At 36.2% G+C, this 11,190-nt stretch overlaps 1 protein-coding gene across 6 annotated transcripts in view; it reads left to right on the top strand.

The window, feature by feature from the left end:
• The first annotated feature begins 3,886 nt into the window (after positions 1-3,886).
• Positions 3,887-11,190, top strand: part of LOC131158424 (probable plastidic glucose transporter 3) — a 30,342-nt gene continuing 23,038 nt past the window's right edge. For 2 of the 6 annotated variants that reach the window (XM_058113284.1, XM_058113283.1), the window contains exons 1-5: positions 3,887-4,228; positions 4,547-4,772; positions 5,333-5,444; positions 5,552-5,619; positions 5,712-5,844. In XM_058113284.1, the coding sequence (XP_057969267.1) occupies positions 4,682-4,772; positions 5,333-5,444; positions 5,552-5,619; positions 5,712-5,844 (404 nt within the window). In that variant the 5' untranslated portion in view covers positions 3,887-4,228; positions 4,547-4,681. The remainder of the gene's footprint in view (positions 4,229-4,546; positions 4,773-5,332; positions 5,445-5,551; positions 5,620-5,711; positions 5,845-11,190) is intronic. The other 4 variants (XM_058113281.1, XM_058113282.1, XM_058113285.1 and 1 more) reach the window with 3 other exon arrangements.

Genomic DNA, 11,190 nt, shown 5'->3' with positions numbered 1-11,190 from the left:
ACGGAAACTTTTGGAAGAACTACAGATCACAGTGAAATTCCCTATCAAACTCTACCGTGATAACAAAATAGTCATCGGTATCTTTCTCAATCCAGTTCAACATGACAAGACTAAGCACGTAAAAGTGGACCGACACTTTATCAAGGAAAAGGTTGAAGAGGGAACCATTTGTATGACTTATGTTCCTACCAAAGAACAAGCAGCAGACATCGTTACCAAAGGGTTAGCTCGACAGAGTTTTGATGATTTCATCTTCAAGTTGGATATGATTAATATCTATGATCCAACTTAAGGAGGAGTGTAGAAATCCCAAGTATCTTGGAGTGATTTAGAGGATATTTGTGTAGAAAATTAAGAGAGATTATTTTATGAGATTGTTTTCATATTTAGCATACCCAATTGTATTATAAGTATCATGTATTGGCTTGTACAAATGATTCAATTTCAAGAAATACAGAATATCTTTTCTAATTTCATTATATTACTTTATACTTTTAATATTTTAATCATATTATATGATTGTTATTTGATTCAAGGATAAAATAAGCATTTGCTTAATCAACTTTTTTTTAAAATTGTTTTAGTTCTAGATATATTAAACAAACAAGTTGCTAGTTTTTTATTTTTAATTTATTTTTCTGATTTTTAGTTTGCATTTCTCATTTCTTTTTCATAATTTTTGACAATAATACCAAACAACATCTTATTATTCAAGAATAAATATTATTTTTTACTTTTCTTTCTTTATTTAGAGAGAAAAAATACATTTTCTATGACAACCCGAATAATAATGGAATTTAAATAATAAGAGGAGGGGAAATGGAAATGGTAACAAAAGGAGGAAGTTGACTTCGTCGACGAACGCTTCGCGTTCGTTGACGACATTGTTTTTTGGGAAGGAAAAACAAAAGGGAGGCATCAGAGCTTCGTTGACGAGGGCTTAAGAGAATTCGTCGATGAAGACTGAATTTCGTCGACGATGACTAAAATTTGTTGACGAAATTATTGAAGGATTCGTTGATGAATGACGTGGCTCGTCGACGTATCCAATTCTATATTTATCAAAAATACGATTTTTAACTTCATTATTTATTCAAGAATAAATATTATTTTTTACTTTTCTTTCTTTATTTAGAGAGAAAAAATACATTTTTTATGACAACCCGAATAATAATGAAATTTAAATAATAAGAGGAGGGGAAATGGAAATGGTAACAAAAGGAGGAAATTGACTTCGTCAACGAACGCTCCGCGTTCGTTGACGACATTGTTTTTTGGGAAGGAAAAACAAAAAGGAGGCATCAGAGCTTCGTTGACGAGGGTTTAAGAGAATTCGTCGATGAAGACTGAATTTCGTCGACGATGACTGAAATTTGTTGACGAAATTATTGAAGGATTCGTCGATGAATGACGTGACTCGTCGACATATCCAATTCTATATATATCAAAAATACGATTTTTAACTTCATTATTAAGCAGCCTTCGCCCTCTCTCTCTCCCCTTCGGCTCTCTCTCTCTCTCTCTCTCTCTTTCATCATTTTTGGGCCATATTTACGCCGGATCGACAATCCGAAGTCACCACGACGCTCTTGGGGAAGTTCTCTCCAAATTTGCCGGAACGAATCGTTGGTGAAAGTTAATTGGAAATCATCCCTGAATTGAGGTAAGACTTTTTAAGCCAAATTTGATTTTATGGTAGTTATAGAAAATGATGTATGCATGAAAATACTGAAGTTTAGTACTGTGAGTTTTCAGTTTTAGGGTATTGATCAAGAAATCCTACGGGGGTTAGGTTAGGATATTTTAGGGGCTTTCTCAGTAGCTAGGTAAGAGAATAAACTAAAGCCGTTACTTTTCACACAAGTTATTATTATTTACGAGCAAATTGATTTCCTGAAAATACGTATGATGTTTGAATATTATGGAATTAATGCATGTTTGAGAAAAATACTATTATTATGTTGAAACATGTATATATGTATGAGATGCCAGAAATCATGAATTTCAGAATACAATGTATAGTTTTATACAACAAATGTGTGGCATAAATACTATTTTACGTAGAGAAATATTATGAAATGATAATGATATGAATGCAATATGATTTGAGGAATTATGGAAGTGTACAGTACATTATGATTTTGATAAATGCATGATAAAATGACTATTTTCAGAATGACATATTTATGTATGATCGGCACGAGACCGTATTTATGTATGATCGGCACGAGGCCGTATTTACGTATGATCGACACGAGGCCATATTTATGAAATGTTCGGCACGAAAGCCGTAATTATGAAATTATGAAAGATGCTATATTATCATGTGCTATATGTTATAAGAACCTGGATGTTAGTTTAGTTCAGTTCAGGAGCTCGGTACCGTAGCTATATGGATCAAACATCTATGTTCAGATTAGTGCTAACCACCTCACGAGGGGGTGGGAGATGGATAGCCGATGTGGTTTTCAGTAGAGTGTGGACATCCACCTGGCGGTTCGGACCAGGGTGTGGCGGGCTCATCGTACTTACAGACATATTTGATTCGGCAGTGGTCGGCCAGCCATTGTCGGGTCCTGCCTTCGGGCTGCACAACCCGTCATGGGGGGTAATACATGACATTAATTAGCTATTCATCCTGAGTATGTTTTCAGTATTATCAGTATAACAGATGTTTTATGTATGATACGACTTACTAGAAAATATGGAAGCATGTGATTATTTTGTATGATATGATGAATGTTTACGAAGATATGAAATGTACTGTATATGTATAATTGCATTAAATGGTCATGTTACCACACAACTGTATTTAGTTTATTTTCACTTACTAAGAAGTGTCTCATCCCCCAACATTAATATATTTTTTAGGAGACCCCGAGTGACCGGGTCGTGGCTGCCGTTGGGTTAGGAATATTACCCCGCTAGGAGGGTAAAATTTTGTACTAGGGTCAAAATTATTTTGTGTTTGATCCTAACGTTATTTTGATGTTTATGAGGATGTATAAAAGTACAGTTTTATGATGTGTAGTAAACTCTGGTATTATGCTTTAAGGATGGATGTTTTAGATTTTATGCTTGTTGTTGCTTAGGTTTCCGCTGTGATTGACAAGTGTCCCCGTTACCTATGGGTTCGGGTTGACTTTTTCATTCATTATATTACATTTTATGTTAAGGAATTTTAGGGCCGTTACATTTTCTTTGAAGAAATTCTTTTATATTTTTACATAAAATACTTTTTCTTCTGCGCATGACACTTTAAATGGGAAAAATAAGCTTTACTAATTTTCGCAACAGCTTTGATGAGAATTTTTTCTATGCCAGTGTAATACCACTCATGTCGACACAACATTATCGATGTTGGCCCCACAAAATATTTTTGTGAAAAGCTTTTTTATTTATGGATGTGAAAAATAATTCACTTTTTGGGATTTCCTATTATGAAAAACTCAGTGTCTTGTAACCATGAATAATACGATATTATGTAACATATATATATATATATATATATATATATATATCTATCAGCTAAGTAGATAGTTAAAAGAAGGTAGTGCATCTCTTATTTTATATATTTTTTTCCATATCTAACTTTACAGAATTTTAAATTTATGCCCAAGAGTCAAATTCCCACAACCTTAAAATCTTAAATAATAATTTTGAAAAGCAGTAAAAAAAATAGTTGACATGTGTTTTCTCCTCACTTACACCAAACCTGGAGCATGTGAGTGCCTACGTGGTTGAAGATGATTGGCTAGACGGGATATTCCTGTCGACGCGGAACACTAGATCCCGATCCAACCAACACAGCCAGGTGTCGGCCTAAGAGCCCTCGTAGTCGTCCCTTTACTTCTTCGATAAGACCAGCATAGCTGACCGCAGAGCCACCGTAATTAGCAGCGCCCCCCACGCGCACGTTAAAAACCGCCCCTTCCCATGCCTTTCCATTCCACCGAACGGTTTCGAGATCTTCGCGTAGATTTTTCCATTTCTTCATTGGAAACTAAAATGGCGACTTCACTACGTTAGCTCCAGTCCTTGACACCTTCCTTCCCTCCCGGGGCACCTTAGCGTCCGTCCTCTCTCTCCGATCAGTCGGTTTGATCACATTCTCGTATTGAGATCAGCGGTTTGAGTTATCAGGTTCCGCATTCCAATCAGTCTTCGAGCATTTGTTTGAAGGTACTCAGCTTCAAATCCTTCTTCGATTTCGCAGAACTATGTATCTGTAAGCCTCGCTCTCTCTCTCTCTCTCTCTGTATTCCTGCATTTTGATCGGAAGCGCGTCGTGGTTCTGTTGTAATTCAGTTGGTTGAATGTGTGTGTCTGTGTTGATAAATTAAGCTTGTTGTTTTCTGTTTACGAACTGCAAGTTTTTGACAGGTATGCCTCAATTCTGATTTTATTTTTTCTAGATTTAATTTTTGTATTTTCTAATTAAATTTGTGAATTTCTGTTCGAGATGTGAAATGCTGTTCTGTCAGATCTAAAATCGAATCTATCTGCCTCTTTTGGATTACTGAGTGACAGCTGTTTGGTGCTGCAGAGGGATGAACTGGTGAGATGCTGAGAAGTGATAAACTAAAGAAATATATAACTGAATAATTGGTTGATCTGGCGTGGCTGTTTCCGGTTGTTTCTATTTGTGACTACGAAAGAAGGCTCCGTTGCATTTCGAGGTATGCGAGGACGGCAACGTGATGCTTTCTCGACGTACAAACGAATGTCGTCGAGGGACTATTTGAATGCCTTCGACAAAGAAGACGGTTCAGGTACTTCTACATTCTGCAAAATTAATGTTTTTTTTTTCCTGCCTCATCTCCTTTTAGGTTGGATATTACTAATTATAGATTTCGCTCATTTAGTTGTTAGTTTTTTGTTTTATTTTCACTCCTTAATCTGTAGTCCTTTCATAGAGTCAGGAACTTATACCTCAAATTTGCTTCAAAGTTAGTTTTTGAAAAGTTTAAAATCAAACATTTGGTAGAGTCAGGAACGTAATTCTTGATGTTCTTCCACTCCAAGGAGATTATTTATTTATTAAAAAAAGTAGAAGACTTAGTAATGAGGAAGGGGGGGAAAAAAAAAAGAGACAAAGTGAAAGCGATATTTCGTTAGATAAAGGACCTTTTTACATTTGCTTGGCATTTCCTGGCATCTTTTTATTTATTTGTTTATTTTTTTTGCATTTATAAGATTATTTTTTTTACATAAGATCTTTTGAACATAACTCTTTCAAGAGATAACAAGTGCTTAAAGAAATAATTTCCTTCAAAAAGCTAATTTGTTTTAATACGAATGATGCTTTGGCTGATTCCTGTATGGGTTGTAGGCCATTTGCAGAATGTTACGGGAAAAGAGACTGCCAATCCTTCATGGAAACACTCTTTGCCACACATTCTTGTGGCTACTATTTCTTCATTCTTATTTGGCTATCATCTTGGGTGCGTTCCTGATCCTTTATACTTGGTCATTCTCTTATATTTATGTTTTTTTTCAGGAAACAAGCAATTAACTGAGTGGTGTTTTGTTTGCTGTATTTTTTATGCAGGGTAGTTAATGAAACACTAGAAAGCATTTCCTTAGATCTTGGCTTTAATGGGAGTACACTTGCTGAAGGTACCGTATGTGATGGACAATCTTATTCCATTGTTGTTTTATTTTTCGCATTCGAATTCCTATTTTAATAGGTTATTATATGCCAAATGAAGGTCTAGTGGTGAGTACATGCTTAGCGGGTGCCTTTGTTGGATCTCTGTTCAGTGGTTGGATTGCAGATGGAATTGGGCGACGCAGGGCGTTCCAGTTGTGTTCTTTACCAATGATAATTGGAGCTTCGATGAGGTAACTGCTGTATGGAACACATTTTTATCTCCTTAAATGTCTAACATCTTGTTATGTTTGAATGTGCAATATTCAGGGGCTGTTGTGTAACATCGTCAAAAATTATTAAAAAGAAAACCATAAACGAAAATTGTAAGCCATAAACAAAAACTTAAGGGGTTGTTTGGTATCACTGTCAAAAATTAGAGAAATGAAAACTAGTAACGAAAACAAAAAACTAGAAACAGAAAATAAAAACTAGAAACTAACGACTTACTTGGTTAACATTTATAAAACTAATACAAATTAAAAAATTAATAAAAAAAAATGTTCATTTTCATCTCTAAATCAAAATATTATAAAAATATGATCAAAAGAATAAAATAACAAATAATACACATTAAAATTTATTCTAATCATTTTACTTAATTGTTCTACTTTCAAAATTTACTTTACAATAATAATTTTATTGAACATGACAATCAAAAAATAGTAAAAGTATTTTGTGATTGACTTTATTATTATTTTTTGAAATTTATATATATATATTTCTTTTAATTATATTTGAATTCATATGATCATTTAATTTTGGTTTTAATTTAAAATTGAATAAAATGAATAATTTAATCCAAAAAAACTATTTCTGAATATTAAAATTTTTGGCAACAGATTGCTGAAACTACTGAAAACAATAAAATTTGGTTTTTAGCTGTTAGAAATAGAAAACTAACAACAAAAACAAAAAATGATTGAACAAATGCTCAACTTTGTCCTTGAATCAAATAACACTTGAAAAAATTATTAAAATAGTAAAAATATAAAGGAATAAAAAATTAAAATATTGGAATAAAAATAGAAATTACTATAATTGTTTTACACAATTATTATTTTTCAAAAATTATTTTGTTGTGCTACAAGATATTTTTATTTTGATTATATTTTAATTTACCTGATCATTTTATGTTATTTTTAATTAAAACTATGTATAAAGTAAATGATTTAATCAACGAAAATGAAATCTAGATGTTAAGTATTCTAGCAATAGTTTGTCAAAACAAATAAAAGTCATAAAATCTAGTTTTTAGATTTTTTTTCACACAACTAAAAACCAACAAATAGAAATAGAAAACAAGCAACAAACACAATATGATAACCTGTTTCTTCACATTATAGTAGCAAAGATAGAAAATAGGAAATAAAAATGGTACCAAACAGTCTTTCAGTTAATTTGTCAATGGAAAACTAGCTGGCAAGACTGCAAGAGTTTATGGAATAGATTTTGTCTTATAGAATGATTTACTTAGTTTTTAATGATTTTGCGTGGCATGGTCTTTGGGTCTACTTTGGCAGCACAAGGAAAGATTTAATCTCATACCTTAAATGGTTTTACCTTCATTTTTATTTTTTAAACATAAGCAAGTATTGTCTTAGTAGGCAATGCGTTGAGTAAAATGGTGGATAGGGCTGTGGATAGGGAAATGGTGAGAGGGTTGGAAGTGGGGAGGGAGGGAGGGAGGGAGGGAGTGGTGGTCATCTTCAATTTGCAGATAATACCATTTTCTTTTTTAGAGGATCACAGCCCTTCTTTTAGCTGTGTTTTGGGTATCCTCAAAGTCTTTGAGAATATTTTGGAGCTTAAAATAAACATGGGGAAAAGTGGTTTAGAAAATGTTAATGTGCCTGTTGATTGAGTTAGGGAGTGGTCTTCTGTTGTGGGGTGGTATTTTGGAGTGGCTTTGACTTATCTAGGGGTCCTGTTGGGGAGAAATCTTAGATGTGCGGATTTTTGGAATCCTATAGTGGAGAGAGTGGTGGCTTGACGGTTGGTAGGGGGCTCTCTTTTCCTTAGAGGGTAGAATCACCCTTATCTAGGCTTGCTTATCTACTATCCCATTATATTATATATCTATTTTTAGGATTCTAGCGGGGATAGCTTGAGAAGATTGAGAAAATCATGAGGGATTTCTTGTGGTTTAGATTTGGGGGTTTTAGGGATCATTTAGTAAGGTAGGAATTGGGATGATGTTTGTAGGTCTAAATTGGAGGGAGGGCTGGGTCTTGGAAATTTGGTGTAAAAACATCACCCTTTCATCTAAGTGGTTATGGCGTTTTCCCTAGAAGATCACTCCCTTTGGCATAGTGTGATTAGAAGCATGGTGATGTAGGACAGAGATTAAAATTTATATATATAGATAGAATTGAGAGAATTACAAGAAGAAGAAGAAGAAGAATAAAAAGAACAAGACCATAAAGTGGGACTGCAAATATGACTTCAGCAAGCCGGAAGAAGAAGAAGAAGGAGAAGTCAAGCCGGGTGGGACTGAAAATATGACTTCAGAAAGCCAGAAGAAGAAGAAGAAGAAGAAGAAGTCAAGCTAGGTGGGACTGCAAATATGAGTTAAAGTAGGACTGCAAATATGGCTTAAGCAAGCCGGGTGGGACTCCAAATATGACTTCAGCAATCCGGAAGGAAGAAGACCATAAAGTGGGATTGTAAATATGACTTCAGCAAGCCGGAAGGAAGAAGACCGTAAAGTGGGACTGCAAATATGACTTCAGCAAGCCGGCTAAAGGCATTTTTGGTAATGGTAGAGGGGTATAAAGTCCAGAGAGGGAAGAAGAAGAAGAAGAAGAAGAAGAAGCAAGCCGGCCCCAAGGCATGTGTGGTAATGGTAGAGGGGTATAAGGTCCATAGAGGGAAGAAGAAGAAGAAAAAGCAAGCCGACCCCAAGGCATGTGTGGTAATGGTAGAGGGGTATAAAGGTCAGTGTTGTGTCTCTTAGTTTTGGCTAACTGACAGGTGCGATATTGAGACACTATCCTAGCATAATAACATCCTTCTTTAAGGAAGGCCAATAGAACCTATCTCATCTAAGGCAATGGTTTTATCCCTCCCTATAGGTATCCCTTTGGAATGATGAAATCTACAAAATCCCTACGATGGCCCCCACCCACCTCTTGAAAGATAATCCCAAAATTAGGACAAGTGGAGTACTTGTCCTTTAGACGATCAAACCCAATGACCTCAGCTTTGATATGGAGAATAGCTGCTACCCTACTAAGGCCATTGACCACTTTAGTCTCAACACTGGAATGATTCTTAATAACAAAAGTGTATTTGTTGATGAACTCTAACCAACCAGCCTGCTTCTCACTCAACTTTTTTGCGAGCTCAAATATCTCACAACAAGGTCCTTCTGACTTAAGACCCCACCTATATCTATCCCAAAGGCATCACAAGCCACCTCAAAAACTTTACTAAAGTCCAGATGCCTAAGTACAGGTGTTTCGGTCATCTTTTGTTTGACATCTCTAAAAACTCTAGCAGCTGATGGGGTCCAATGAAACTCTCCTTTCTTCAAACACTCAGGAGCCATGATGGTGCCAAAATGCCCTATGAATTGCCTACAGAAATTAACGAGGCCATGAAAAATACGAACCTTAGTAACAGTCTAAGGCTTGGACCACTCTCTGTTGGTTCTAACTTTTTCTAGATCAGTGGCTATTCCCTGCGCATAAATCACAAAACCAAGAAAGAGCACACTAGACTATAGGAAGCTGCACTTATTGAGGTTAGCGAACAACTTCGCTTCCCTCAAGGTAGCAGGGACCTCATGAAGATGTATCAAGTGCTCCTCCCTAAACTTATTATAGACCAATATATCATCATAGTATGCTATTAGGAACTTTCCTATGAATGGCTACAGAATATGTGTCATAACCCTCATAAAAGTGCTAGGCACATTAGAAAGTCCAAATGGAATGATCAACCACTTGAATAAACCATCATGGGTCTTAAAGGCCATTTTCGACTCATCTCTCGATCTATGTCTAATTTGGTGATACCCACTACACAGGTCAATCTTGGAGTACCAACTAGAGCCAGCTAGCAGGTCAAACATATCCTCAAGTCCAAGGATAGTGAACCTATACTTGATGGTGATTTGTTGATGGCTCTACTATCGACGCACATCTTCCAAGATCCATCCTTTTTTTGGAGTAAAGAGAGCTAGTACAACATATGGACTATGGCTATCTCTCACAAAGCCCTTATCATGGAGTTCTCTTACTTGCCTATTCAATTCAGCACGCTCTTTGGGGTTCATCCTATAATGTGGCAAGTTAGGCAGTTATGAACTTGGAATGATTGGTGACATCATGATCAAATAACCATGGTCGCATTAATAGGACATAGGCCACATCCATCGGGAGTACATTGCAATAGACCCTATTCGTATAATCTCCCATTAGGATGGGTACAAGACACCTCCCAGTAACGGGTCGATTTGTCTTGTTTACCCAATTTACCTTAAAAGGCTGAGGGTGTGGCTCTCCTTTAAGGTTTAATCTTCCTAGAGCAGCCTTGGAGATCACAATCATGCTACTTACCCCATCAATAACAAGCTTGCATATCTTCTCTCCACAACGAATGAAAGTGTGGAAAATAGTGGTCTGTTTCCACTTATCCATGGTAGTGGATAGGACACACCTAACCACACTAACATGGTGGTCATCCTCAAAATCATCTACAAGCTCACCCTCATCTCCAAAGTACTCAACAACATCTACAACCTGATCCTCACAATCGGGCAAATTATCGGTCTCACACTCTAAAGCTAAAGCTCGTTAGGGACAACGGGTAGTAATATGACCTCTAGCATTGCAACGATGGCACTGCACAAATGAGCTACTAGCTTGAGGAAAGGATTTGGATTGACATGACTCACTCACCTAAGATGAAGACCTATGAGAGCTCTTAAGGTACCTTTTTGGCTAGTGCTTTTTGTTAGGCTGTCTCTAAAGACTTTGGAGAGAACAACTCAACCTCTTGCTTGACATCCTCCTTAAGACCATTCACAAACCCAGCTATAGTGTGATGTGTGACCTCAACAACATCACTCCTGAGCATCAATTTCTCAAATTGATCAATGTAGCTAGCTATAGCAGTGGTTTGCTTATGGTTCTAAAGCTCGCTGGACAGCTGGCTGTTAAAAGGAGGGATGTACTTTTTTTTCAATTGTTGTCTCATCACTTCCCATCGAGTAATAGGAGGTTCACCTAATTGTTCCAGGGTTTGTTGTACAGTTTGCCAATACTTTTTTGCTGGTCCTACAAGTTTCATCTTGGCAAATTGAACTTTATCCTCACCTGTATATGGTACTAATTAAAAAAGTCTTTCATCTCCAATCCCCAGTCTAAAAAGGAGCTTGGGTCGGGTTTCACATCATAAGCACGCACATCCACCTTGACTTTTTTTGTCACATCTCCGTAGTCTTCCCAACCCTGCCTAGGAGAATGTGGAGCATGCCTAGGGTTAGGTTGGTAGCCTACATCATCAAACTCCTTAAGGTTACCTTCTCAGACCTA

The sequence above is a fragment of the Malania oleifera genome, chromosome 6, assembly GCF_029873635.1.
Source record: "Malania oleifera isolate guangnan ecotype guangnan chromosome 6, ASM2987363v1, whole genome shotgun sequence".
Lineage (NCBI taxonomy): Eukaryota > Viridiplantae > Streptophyta > Magnoliopsida > Santalales > Ximeniaceae > Malania > Malania oleifera.
The sequence above is the reverse complement of the archived record's forward strand: the minus strand, read 5'-3'. Positions and strand labels throughout refer to the sequence as shown.